This window comes from Amia ocellicauda, chromosome 5, assembly GCF_036373705.1.
Source record: "Amia ocellicauda isolate fAmiCal2 chromosome 5, fAmiCal2.hap1, whole genome shotgun sequence".
Lineage (NCBI taxonomy): Eukaryota > Metazoa > Chordata > Actinopteri > Amiiformes > Amiidae > Amia > Amia ocellicauda.
The window spans coordinates 9,521,709-9,533,986 of NC_089854.1; the positions used below are offsets into that span (position 1 = coordinate 9,521,709).

A 12,278-nucleotide genomic window follows, 5' to 3' on the forward strand; every position below is an offset into this window, starting at 1 on the left:
TCAGTTAAAAGTTGAAAGCATGTTTTTGGTATAGCTGCCCTTACTTATGATTGTAAATAAGCACTTCATAATATCATCATCATGTACATGGCCTTTTTCATAATTCCCAAATATTTGAAGAAATAGATTTGTCTTCATGGTTTTCAATTTAACAATTGTCCCCGCCCAAGCTGATCAAAATTAACATGTAAATTACACCCGAAAAAAATGAACCCGAAAAGTATAAACAGATACTACATACAACAGTATTTTTTAAGCATTCCAAGTCAAATTTCATAAAAGATTATTGCATTCATAAATCTTTTACTGGTGCACCAAGTTAACAGTTGATTTCACAAAGAGTCAAAGACAAGTGGGGAATTGTCCCATAAAACTTTATGAGTGCAATTAAATGCTTAATATCTTTTTATTTAAATTATGTCAACTTTTAAGAATATGGGCCAAAGGGTCAAAGGGATTTTTTTTACTGCATCTGTATATATATGTATATATACATATAGTATATTTCTTGTCAGACATCTTCCATCCTGTACCGTGTGAGGGTGTGTGTTCAGGGTCTGTGCAGAGTGTCTGTCAGCAGGTCCTGCAGACCTACACTGTTCTGGTGGGCTGACTGTCATGGAAACGTTCGAGTATCTGATTGGCTCGGTCTTTGTTTCCACTTCCTGTCAGGATCCAAATTTAGAAGTACACTACCACTGTTTGATCTAATACAAAATTAGGTGAATACTGTTAGGAGAGCTTTAAAAACTTGCTCATGATTGAAATGTGTGGGCAGTATCGATGTCAAAACTCCCATAGAAGTTACTGTATACAGTTTCACTGTATACACTTATACACTTTTCCCCCACAGTCATGTGTTATTTTAGTTTGCTATGAAATCTACATGTATTATGTATCTATGGTCTCAGCTTTATTGTGTGTATGTGATTACATTCATATTTTTGCAAAGAAAATACAAAACAATGCTGACGGTGCCAGTACCCAATGTGATTGTAAATAGCCAGTATCAGCAATACAGCTGTGTCACAGTATCATTCCTGAAATGTTATATAAATTAATACAATTATGGATCACGTGCTGTAAATATGATTAAATCAATATTGACATTCCTGGGATAAGAACAGTAATTGAGCAAGAGCTTTGTTTCAGTTTCAGTAGGTTGCCCAGATGAATGTGGTAGCTTTGCCTTTGACATCATATGGACACCTATGTAGAAGGGGTAGAGTTTATATTACAAATGCAGAACAGCTATGGGAGTTGCACAATTTAACCTTTTCTCCATTGCAACAGGAATTTGCACATAAGGCACTTTAGCAACTTTACATGAATGTAATGACTGGATGACTAAAGCAGTCAAATAACAGGTTGCCTACTGGAGGCAAATTAACATAAAAGCAGTAAAACATTGCCTAATACATGTTGACTACAGTAAATAGTAATTTAGTTTTGCTGGAGTATATGACCTAAAATTAAGCAACCAACTGATGTGAATGAGGTTCACCTGCTTACTTTCTGCAGAGGTTGAAAAGGCAATCGACTAAATACCGCGCCGAGAGGACATACCCGACGAAGGCAGCTGATAGGCAAGAGAATACGAAGAAAAACAGATACAAAGACATTGTTCCATGTGAGTATACAATGAATAGAGAGGTACTGAAGCCCTCTGGTCTTGGATAAAACTAATGGAAGTTCATTTCAATAATTAGTATTTATTGTTCAGAGCAGGGTGCTATGGCTTTTAGTCCAGCCAGGATCCCAGTAACTAAATTGGTCTGATTAGATGATTAGGCCATTCGCATTAGTATACATTTTTGCTAAATTGAAAAAAAGGCATCAGGCAAATGTATGAAATAGATTAAATGTGGCAACTTGAGCTGCATTAAACAAAGTGAAAACATTCAAATCAATTGTTCATGCTGCTTCCATGCTACAGTCACACCGAAGGAGAGTGGTTTTCCAGTAGGCTATAAGATTATTATTTTTTTTTGTATGTATGCATTGCAGGAGTTGTCAGCACTTTACTCATATTTGAGAACCCTCACTGGCAAAATCACTGCACCATTTTGAATTAATGGAGGAAAATCCGTATGTACAAAATCATTCAGTGAGCACCAACATAAACAATTTCCTAACATTGTTCTCACACTATTGCACTTCTTCAGTACATTCCACCCTTTTGACATTGGCATTTCAGCTCATCTGCAACCAAGTTTGCAACTTTCCTGACAGCAGCAATACTTCAGTACGTTTACACCTTAATCTCTTATCCACACTCCTAATCCAAGAAGCAGTGACATGATGAAGTTTAATTTATGGTGTTTGACGAAGCTAAAGAGGATGGAATTTATCACATTTTTGCAATCAATTAGGATCTCAACTGACTGATGGATGCAGTCCTCCTTTTGTAATAAATTAAGATGCAAAGTTATGATATATGAGAGGGAGTTGTCGCATTTAAATTGATTGATTTCTTGTTACTAGACTATAACCAAGGACTGTTCTGGCTTTTTCCCCAGTTGATCACACCAGAGTGAAGATTTCACTGATCACGTCAGACACAGACTCAGACTACGTTAATGCCAGCTTCATCAAGGTAGGCTTTAAAATGTCCCCTTCTGTGACATTTGAATCATCACAAAACAGTCATACAGTCTCTGATGACCTTACACTTGCAGCTGTACAGAGCCTGACAAGATTTGATATGAATGTCAAAACAACATCGAGCAACAAAATAATACAATCTATATCCATATTTGGTAGCATGACATAAGTTTGGATCTTGATATTTATACTAAGAGTACAAAAATGATGCATCAGATTCTGACTGCCTGTAATACATAAACTGCCTCCAATTCCTATAGAAATTGATTGTTTTCCTTGGTTACCTACTGATCCACTCAATTTGCAGTATATTCATTGTATTTCTTTGCACTTTTTCTTCACTGTACTCCAGTATTACTTTTTCAATCCTTACACAAGCCTTTGTGTGTTTTGTATAATGCTGTAAAACTAGTATTGTTTTTCAAATTATATTAAACGAGTAAAACTGGAAGTTACTGAGGATAAACTTTCCTTTGAGGGGGGGAAGTTTATATGGCATGGCTCTGCACAAGCTTTCCAAAAGGAGCGGCCAGACTTGGGCAGATTTAAAGCGATGCCAGCCTTAACTGTGCAGTACTCTCTCTCTAGGGAGTATCTGGGCAGAATGCCTACATTGCCACCCAGGGCCCACTGCCTCATACTGTGGTGGACTTCTGGAGGATGCTGTGGGAGCACAATGTCCAAGTAAGGCTTTTCTGCTCACATTTCTTTGGGAGAAAATTTTGCCCACTTTTTCACACAAAGTAAATTATAGCATATTTCTTTCCACAACAATTTGGCACTGAAAAGGCACAGTACCTATAGCTACCTACATGTGTATGCAAGTTAAATGGCTTTGCTGTGTATGTTTTAGAAACATGTTACTTGCCTACATTGTTGTCACTTTAAGCACAAGTTTATTAGTAAGGTGAGTTGATTAACAATTGGCAATTCCACATTTTATGCTTGAGCATGGCAATGTTTGAAATTCACTTTTTTGTGTAGCTTTTTTTTTTTTTTTTAGCAGACACCCTTATCCAGAACATCTTACAATTGTTACAATATATCACATTATTTTACATTTTACCCATTTATATTGCTGTGTTTTTACTGTCCCGGTCTGCAATCCAGGTCTGCCTTCAGTGTTAACTTTAGTCATATGCAGAAGCAGAAGCAGAAGCAGTCATGGAGAGAACTAGGCAGAAGAATAGCATTTCAACCTTTTTTCTATACATCCCATTACAGCTTTTGTTTATTTCTCCTGCTATTATTTTAGATCATTGTCATGGCCTGCAGGGAGTTTGAAATGGGAAGGGTAAGGTTCCTCATTCAACTTGTATTTATTTCCATATCTTCCTAACTTTCTCAGCACCATGTGATACATTGCATGGCTTATGCATGCCATAGAGAGCCAACTCACATGTTTTTGTTTCCCTACAGAAAAAGTGTGAGCGTTACTGGCCTTTACCTGAGGAGTCGGTGTTTAAATGCGGCCCATTCTCGGTCAAATGTGTGAGTACTTGTCTTTCCTCTGATTGCTGCAGAAGTACTGTCCTTACAATCATCCCCACTGCACTTGCCTGTGCCCAGCTGTATCGCACTAGAGTCCAGGGGTCTCTGACCCCAGTATTGGCCAGCGCCCATTATTTTGAGTTGACTGGAAAGAAACGCAGGAGGAACTAAAGCCCTTAGGACCATAGTGTGAGACCTCTGCTTTAATTGTATTGGGCTGAATCAATTCAGAGTTTTCCACTGATCTAGAAAATGGCAGCTAGTCTGATTGAGCACTTCAAGCTTCCTAACCAAAACTGCTTAATTGACAGTTAAACCCTTAAGGCCGTCAATACAGGGATTGTATAAATCTTTTTGAACAGATATACAATTCACAGAATTGGAAGAAACATTACTAGCGTTTTTTTTTTTTTTAAGTTCTCTAATCGTGTTGACAGTTGGCACAGCTCTGGCAATAAAGCAGGGGTTGAAGAGGGTTTGGTACAGTATGGTTTGTCTAGCTGTGGTTCATTTGGAAACAATGAAGGAAAATACAGTAAATAACAATCTTTCCATGCAATGCTGAAAATGTGAGCTGAACAGGAAGTGTTTATTAAGCCCTGGTTACTTTTTTCTACATATAAATAAATAAGAAGCTGTTTTTGAACAAGTTGACCACAGTGCAACAGCATGAAAGTCCGACAGCCTGTTTCCATGTTACCGTCTTCACAGTCAGTTTGCGAGAAAATGACTAGAGCAGAAATTCATCTTTGCACCTACAAAAAAACATTTGATTTCAGAAAAGTATGTACATACAGTATACAACAAGGTCTTCAGCCAAATTCCAACCAAACTCCCATTCTCTTAATGGGCCTGATTAACTACTACTTACTAGCTCTGCCATAAAATAACTACACTGATTAAAATATTGAAGAGCTGCAGTGCGAATACACACCAGAAGACACTGCAGGCCCCAATGAGCAGACTCTGGGTATACAGCCACTGTATCAGTTTATAATTCACTATCACAGCAGTGTTCTGCATGTGAACACTATATGATGTCTCTCTAATGTGTCCTTCTGTCTGTTTCCTGTCTTAGCTTTCTGAAGAAAACAAAGAGGACTACATAACAAGGGTTTTAAAAGTCACCTATGATAACGTGAGTACTGACGTGTCTGACAACTTTTCAAGGACTCCTAACTGAGAAACAAGATCTCTGTAATGAGATCATTGAGATAACAGTCCACACCAGTGGCTGTCAGAGAGAACACAAATCTCTATGTGACTTTGTGCATCTCCCCTCCGTTGACACAGGAGTCGCGCACCATGCAGCAGCTGCACTACGTGAACTGGCCGGATCACGGGGTGCCCAGTTCCATCCCACCCATCCTGGAGATGTTGTGGGAGATGCGGGCATACCAGGAGCATGATGACGTACCAATCTGTGTGCACTGCAGGTGAGTCTCCCGTGTAGAGTAATACCTCCGCCCTTCCTTTTTCATATAGTGTTCTCAATTACTGAACTGTTTTATGACATCATTATATATATATATATATATATATACATATATATATATATATATATATATATATATATAAATGTTTGATCTATTCTACAAAATAACATAAAATAATTACTAATTATACAGTAGCTGCACTGGCCAACTTTAAATTATTTTCCACTCTTTGTCTACATTTTTGTGGGTTCTAGGGCATCCTGTTCCTTGCCTTTGCTTTCAGCCGCCCCCCACCCAAAAAAATAAACATATTTCACAGGAAGTGGTTTGCTGACCACCAGTTTTTAATTACAGCATGAACACTTCTGATTTCCCTATTCAGTGGAGCAGCTGTAGCATCTTTGAGCCTTTAAAAGTGCACAAGAATAAACAGAGCCTGTCATAGGAAAATTATCATCATAGTGTATTACATATAACACTGGTAAATTAGAATAACTTGTAATAACATGTTAAAGCTTGTAATAATAGCTTTAGAGTAAAAGTTTTTTACCTTTCACCTTTCCTCTTTCTTAAAAGACCTTTTGATTCCCTATCCATACTTGATGTGAGGGAACATCTTTAAAGACTTGACAGAAGGCAGAACATGTGCATTGGTTTCTGTAGTTCTTGAAGTTCATTAAAAAAAAAAAAAAAAGGATCTTATGATTGCATTCCACAGCAGTGTGCGAGAGAGCAGAGTTAAGATCAGTTTACTATGTCACCGAGCCTGTATAATATTATCTGTGATAACCTATTGCATCACTGCATAATGGGGCAAGCAGGGTAAGGGCATTTTCTCCATCCTGAAGAAAACAGAAATGATATTCGTCAGCTCTCTCTTTGGAAAGCTTTTATACAGAGTTAGTGCAGCATCTGCAGAAGCAGTTTAAATTAAACACAAAGAGTTTATAACAGTACAAGGGCAGGGGAGTTTGTTCTCCAAACTGAGGAGGCATCATGATGTGTAAGAGAGGCATCGCATGTAGGGGCTTCAAGACAACTTTGAATTTGGCTTCATTTATTGATTTTTAAAATCTTTATTTTAACTTATGTCTGCACAACAAGTTTTTATTTTGCTGTCAAGATATTGTAAAAAATGATAGCTCCAAAAGAATGCATAATAAGTTGAGACAGGCCACATATCTTGACTTCACTATAACACTCAAGTGTATCTCTAACATGCAGGGCACTGGTTAGCACGTTAACTAACGGTCCTGTATTGCTCTAAAATCAGGACATGGGTGTTTTTATCGGTGTGAATGAAGTTCAATGTCTAATTAAAAACCATTAACATATTTTCAGCCACAACAACGTTTAATTTATATAGCATTCTCAGGGTACTTTTTGGTTAAACACAAACAACATCATCATTGTATACCTAAAACCATGAGATATAAAAACAATTTAAAATTATGATAGCCAACTTTCTGAATTCTGTTTAATGTGGGTTCCTGAACCAAGACTGCGTTACATTTATTGACGTTTCTGTTACCATTGTTGCGTTACCAATCTAAAGCTGCTCAGCTGTGAAACTGCGTTGTTGTGCACTACGGATCTGACCAAAAAAGAAGAAAGGACCATTCAATGCAGTGTGTTCATTAGCACAAAAGGACAATGCCATAAAAACAGCTGTAAGCATATGTGCAGTTATGCAGTGTTAGACTGCTTCAGGACAGGAGGGGTGGGTACCATGTTTTATCAGGTGTTATTAAGGCAGATTCACACTTGAAAAATGTAAGTGTGGAGAGTAGAGGCAAGCAATACAAACAGCAGAGCTAGATACCTCCCCTGAATGTCAAATATCTTGTTCTTTGGAGCAGTGCAGACACTCCCACTGAAATAAACGGTGGGCATTTGTCTTTACCGATTTCTGCTCGAACTTCTTACGTGTAAATCCACTTTCGTGCTTGTACACCTCATTCTTCAATGCCAATGGTGGTGTTCTTTGATTTCAGTGCTGGATGTGGTCGGACAGGAGCTCTGTGTGCCATTGACTACACCTGGAACCTGCTGAAGAAAGGGGTAAGGGACTGTGAGGGGTAAGGGAGGGAGTCATGGGAGAGATACTCTATTATGACCTACACATCACTGCCTTCAATGTCCTTCATTAACATACATAACATGTCTTGCAGTATGAATTCAACTTTACAAATTAATGAGACACTGATAAGACTTTATAAGTTGACGGTAAAGAGTCAACACCGTATGCTACATGTTACCCTACGTTAATTCATAGTCCAGATAAAGAGGAATGAAGCTCAAATACTGTTCACTAGTACAGTCTGACATAGATCACACTGCTATGCGAAGGGCTGATAAGTTTCCCTGAATTTATATAAAACTGATGAAAATTTATGTTTTCCTTATTTTAACATATTGACTTCTTATATGTGTTTATTTAGACATGTAAAACGACTGCCTTTTCAGTCAAAGGAATGGTTTGGAAAATAATATGCAATTTACTGTGGATATTTAACTATTGGAATTGCCTCTTTTATAAGGTTAAAAGGTCAACCTGTTTTGGCACAGTTTAGCAGAAGTCTACTCTTAAGCTTACAGCCAAAAGGACAAGGCAAAAGAGTAAAACAGTCATGAACAGGTACCGTCTTAATGTCCTTTCCATTATCAGCCCTCTTGACAAACTGAACACTGGCAAGGGTCAAACATAGCCTGACACTGTAGGCATTGGCTAAGGGTGTGAAAAGGGCTCACTTTTCTTTAGCATAGATTCCACACAGACCCGCCCACGAGAAACTGCTCATGTCTAACAAGAAAGGGGTTTGAAATGATATGGCCACATGTGTGGCTGTGCTCACTCGCTAGTCTGTGTCTTTTAGGAAGTTCCCGAGGACTTCAGCATTTTCAGCTTGGTTCAAGAAATGCGAACGCAGAGACCCTCTGTTGTGCAGACCAAGGTGACAGTCCATTCTGAACTGCAATTCACACATTGATTACCTTGTTGAACTGTTTCTGTGGTTTGTCTGTTTTGTTTACCAGAAAGAACAAAACACTGAAGTTGTAAGAAATCAAATCAATTTTTCAGCAGTCAAATTCCAGTCTAGATAGTGGAAAATAATCAGTGTGTCCTACTGAATTAATCAGCTATGTAGGCTGGCTCAGCTAAGCCTTTCATTTTACATCTCATATTTGTACCATGTCTTTTGTTTGTGTCATCTATTAATATTTAAATTGGATATTGCAATGTTAGGTGTCAGCTGATTTTAAAATTATTTAATTAAAGATGAATGCTAGTTTAATCCAAAGTGGACCCTTTTTCTCCATAGGAACAGTATGAACTTGTCTACCAGGCTATAAAGTGCTTGTTTGAGAAACACTTACAGACTATGTCCTGCAGTTCAACCACAGTTGAGGTAAGCCCAGTTAACAATTTAACAATGAGACTATGTTGTCACAACATTGTGCTATGTCAAATCTAACGGTGTGAGAATGAAAACAGATTATTGTTGCAACATACCAAACACCATATCATTTATACGACCATTCAATTGCCTTTACTATGAAGCAGTAACAAGGTTATGAATCTACTTTCAGACAACCTAAATGTAAAACACTGAAGTATTTAAAACTAAATACAAATTGAATAAATGTACATTCTGTAAAATGTATGTATAATGTTTTAATAGCTATTAACTAGAATTAAAGTTTACAAACATCATACAGTATACAGCTAAAGTTTCTTATGTCTAGTATTATTATTTCTTATTGCTACAATATGTCTGACCAAATCAAATCAACAGCATTATATCTGTACAAATTAACCACAACCATGGAGCAACGTACTGAAATGCAATAGCTTGTGTGTTAGCAGGGAGATCTTCTTGTGTAGCACCATAGACTTACAGTGAGGGAAAAAAGTATTTGATCCCCTGGTGATTTTGTACGTTTGCCCACTGACAAAGAAATGATCAGTCTATAATTTTAATTGTAGGTGTATTTTAACAGTGAGAGACAGAATAACAACAAAGAAATCCAGAAAAACGCATTTCAAAAAAGTTATAAATTGATTTGCATGTTAATGAGGGAAATAAGTATTTGATCCCCTATCAATCAGCAAGATTTCTGGCTCCCAGGTGTCTTTTATACAGGTAACGAGCTGAGATTCGGAGCACTCTCTTAAAGGGAGTGCTCCTGATCTCAGCTCGTTACCTGTATAAAAGACACCTGTCCACAAAAGCAATCAATCAATCAGATTCCAAACTCTCCACCATGGCCAAGACCAAAAAGCTGTCCAAGGATGTCAGGGACAAGATTGTAGACCTACACAAGGCTGGAATTGACTACAAGACCATCGCCAAGCAGCTTGGTGAGAAGGTGACAACAGTTGGTGCGATTATTCGCAAATGGAAGAAACACAAAATAACTGTCAGTCTCCCTCGGTCTGGGGCTCCATGCAAGATCTCACCTTGTGGAGTTTCAATGATCATGAGAACGGTGAGGAATCAGCCCAGAACTACACGGGAGGATCTTGTTAATTATCTCAAGGCAGCTGGGACCATAGTCACCAAGAAAACAATTGGTAACACACTATGCCGTGAAGGACTGAAATCCTGCAGCGCCCGCAAGGTCCCCCTGCTCAAGAAAGCACATGTACAGGCCCGTCTGAAGTTTGCCAATGAACATCTGAATGATTCAGAGGAGAACTGGGTGAAAGTGTTGTGGTCAGATGAGACCAAAATCGAGCTCTTTGGCATCAAATCAACTCGCCGTGTTTGGAGGAGGAGGAATGACCCAAGAACACCATCCCCACCGTCAAACATGGAGGTGGAAACATTATGCTTTGGGGGTGTTTTTCTGCTAAGGGGATAGGACAACTGCACCGCATCAAAGGGACGATGGACGGGGCCATGTACCGTCAAATCTTGGGTGAGAACCTCCTTCCCTCAGCCAGGGCATTGAAAATGGGTCGTGGATGGGTATTCCAGCATGACAATGACCCAAAACACACAGCCAAGACAACAAAGGAGTGGCTCAAGAAGAAGCACATTAAGGTCCTGGAGTGGCCTAGCCAGTCTCCAGACCTTAATCCCATAGAAAATCTGTGCAGTTAGCTGAAGGTTCGAGTTGCCAAACGTCAGCCTCGAAACCTTAATGACTTGGAGAGGATCTGCAAAGAGGAGTGGGACAAAATCCCTCCTGAGATGTGTGCAAACCTGGTGGCCAACTACAAGAAACGTCTGACCTCTGTGATTGCCAACAAGGGTTTTGCCACCAAGTACTAAGTCGAAGGGGTCAAATACTTATTTCCCTCATTAACATGCAAATCAACTTATAACTTTTTTGAAATGTGTTTTTCTGGATTTTTTTGTTGTTATTCTGTCTCTCTCTGTTAAAATACACCTACCATTAAAATTATAGACTGATCATTTATTTGTCAGTGGGCAAATGTACAAAAAGAGCAGGGGATCAAATACTTTTTTCCCTTACTGTATACCCATTTAAACAAATCATTAAATTTGGACTTCAATAGAGATTTTTGGAAATGACTATAACTCTCTTATAACCATGTTAACACGCTGAAAAATACCAGTGGCACAGGGTGATTTGACAGCAAGCGTATTCACAATGTCTGTGGTTAACAAACATACCATTGCAATGCCCCACAGTGACAAGTAAACTCATTTTCACAGCACAAGAGGGGAATTTCATGTTATTCAGTGTACATTGTAAGTATATAAGCTATCACAAAACAAGTTATTTTATAAAATATAGTGTACAATGCCACAGGGCGGTGAGTGGCAGCTGAGTATATTGCTAAATTCTAATAAAACCTTTACATTACCAGCCTGAACACCTTTAGTGCAATGCTACATTTGCTCAGATTTTTCCATCTCCTGATAAATTCCAGTTATTTAATTTGCTCCCCCTATTTTCCAATGTCCAGATTTTCAGGATTTGCACATTTAAAGCGACTCTCTGAAAATCAGGGGCAAATTTTGCACTGGAGCAAAAAGCTTCACAAATTGTGTTGAGGAGCATGTGTGGCCTCAAAAGTCAGCTGCATAAAAGAGCAACCTCACTGCTTGTTGTAGTTCGAAGAACAACACAATCTCTGTGTATGTTTTGTGCACGGCCACAAAGACAAGGCAAAGTTGAGGTTGGGCTGCTGCAAACATATCCTGACCTGGCTGAAACAAGAACTTCAGCTCTTGCATTTGTCTTCAACCACAAACCAAACTGGCTGAAATAAATATAAATACCAAAAACGGTTACATTCTTCTGCCATTCAAAACAGAAAACTACTTATTCTCCTTCCTCCCCTGTGCATTGTATTTACAATGTATCCAAGCTCACTTAAATGCATCTTTGTTCAGTGTTCGAGTCCAGGTATTTTTCTAGTCTCTTCTTGCCTTTCTTACAGGTCCCAGCAACTCCCCACCTGATCCAGCCAGATAGTGACAGCGAGTTCTCTGACACCAGTGACATTTTGGAGCTTGAATATGGGCTTAGGTGAGTGACGAACAGTAATTTATTAACCCCATGAATTAGAAATTCAAAAACATATCAATATGTCTTAGGAAAAACACATAAAAATGATAAAGTAAATTACACCAGTCTGATTTTGCTTGTTTCCAACCTCATTTGCCTGATTAAGGGTTTTGCAAGTATACCTTCATGTTCACATCATGGAGAAATAGTGCACCAAACTTTTCATTTGGGTACATTCTGAGAAATCGAATGTCTTATTCA

At 38.5% G+C, this 12,278-nt stretch overlaps 1 protein-coding gene across 2 annotated transcripts in view; it reads left to right on the forward strand.

The window, feature by feature from the left end:
* Nucleotides 1–12,278, forward strand: part of ptpn22 (protein tyrosine phosphatase non-receptor type 22) — a 31,836-nt gene that overhangs the window by 5,925 nt on the left and 13,633 nt on the right. For both annotated transcript variants that reach the window (XM_066703613.1, XM_066703614.1), the window contains exons 2-12: nt 1,522–1,630; nt 2,520–2,596; nt 3,193–3,288; nt 3,860–3,898; nt 4,024–4,095; nt 5,174–5,233; nt 5,389–5,531; nt 7,526–7,592; nt 8,408–8,485; nt 8,855–8,941; nt 11,950–12,038. In XM_066703613.1, coding sequence (XP_066559710.1) covers nt 1,522–1,630; nt 2,520–2,596; nt 3,193–3,288; nt 3,860–3,898; nt 4,024–4,095; nt 5,174–5,233; nt 5,389–5,531; nt 7,526–7,592; nt 8,408–8,485; nt 8,855–8,941; nt 11,950–12,038 — 917 coding nt within the window. The remainder of the gene's footprint in view (nt 1–1,521; nt 1,631–2,519; nt 2,597–3,192; nt 3,289–3,859; nt 3,899–4,023; nt 4,096–5,173; nt 5,234–5,388; nt 5,532–7,525; nt 7,593–8,407; nt 8,486–8,854; nt 8,942–11,949; nt 12,039–12,278) is intronic.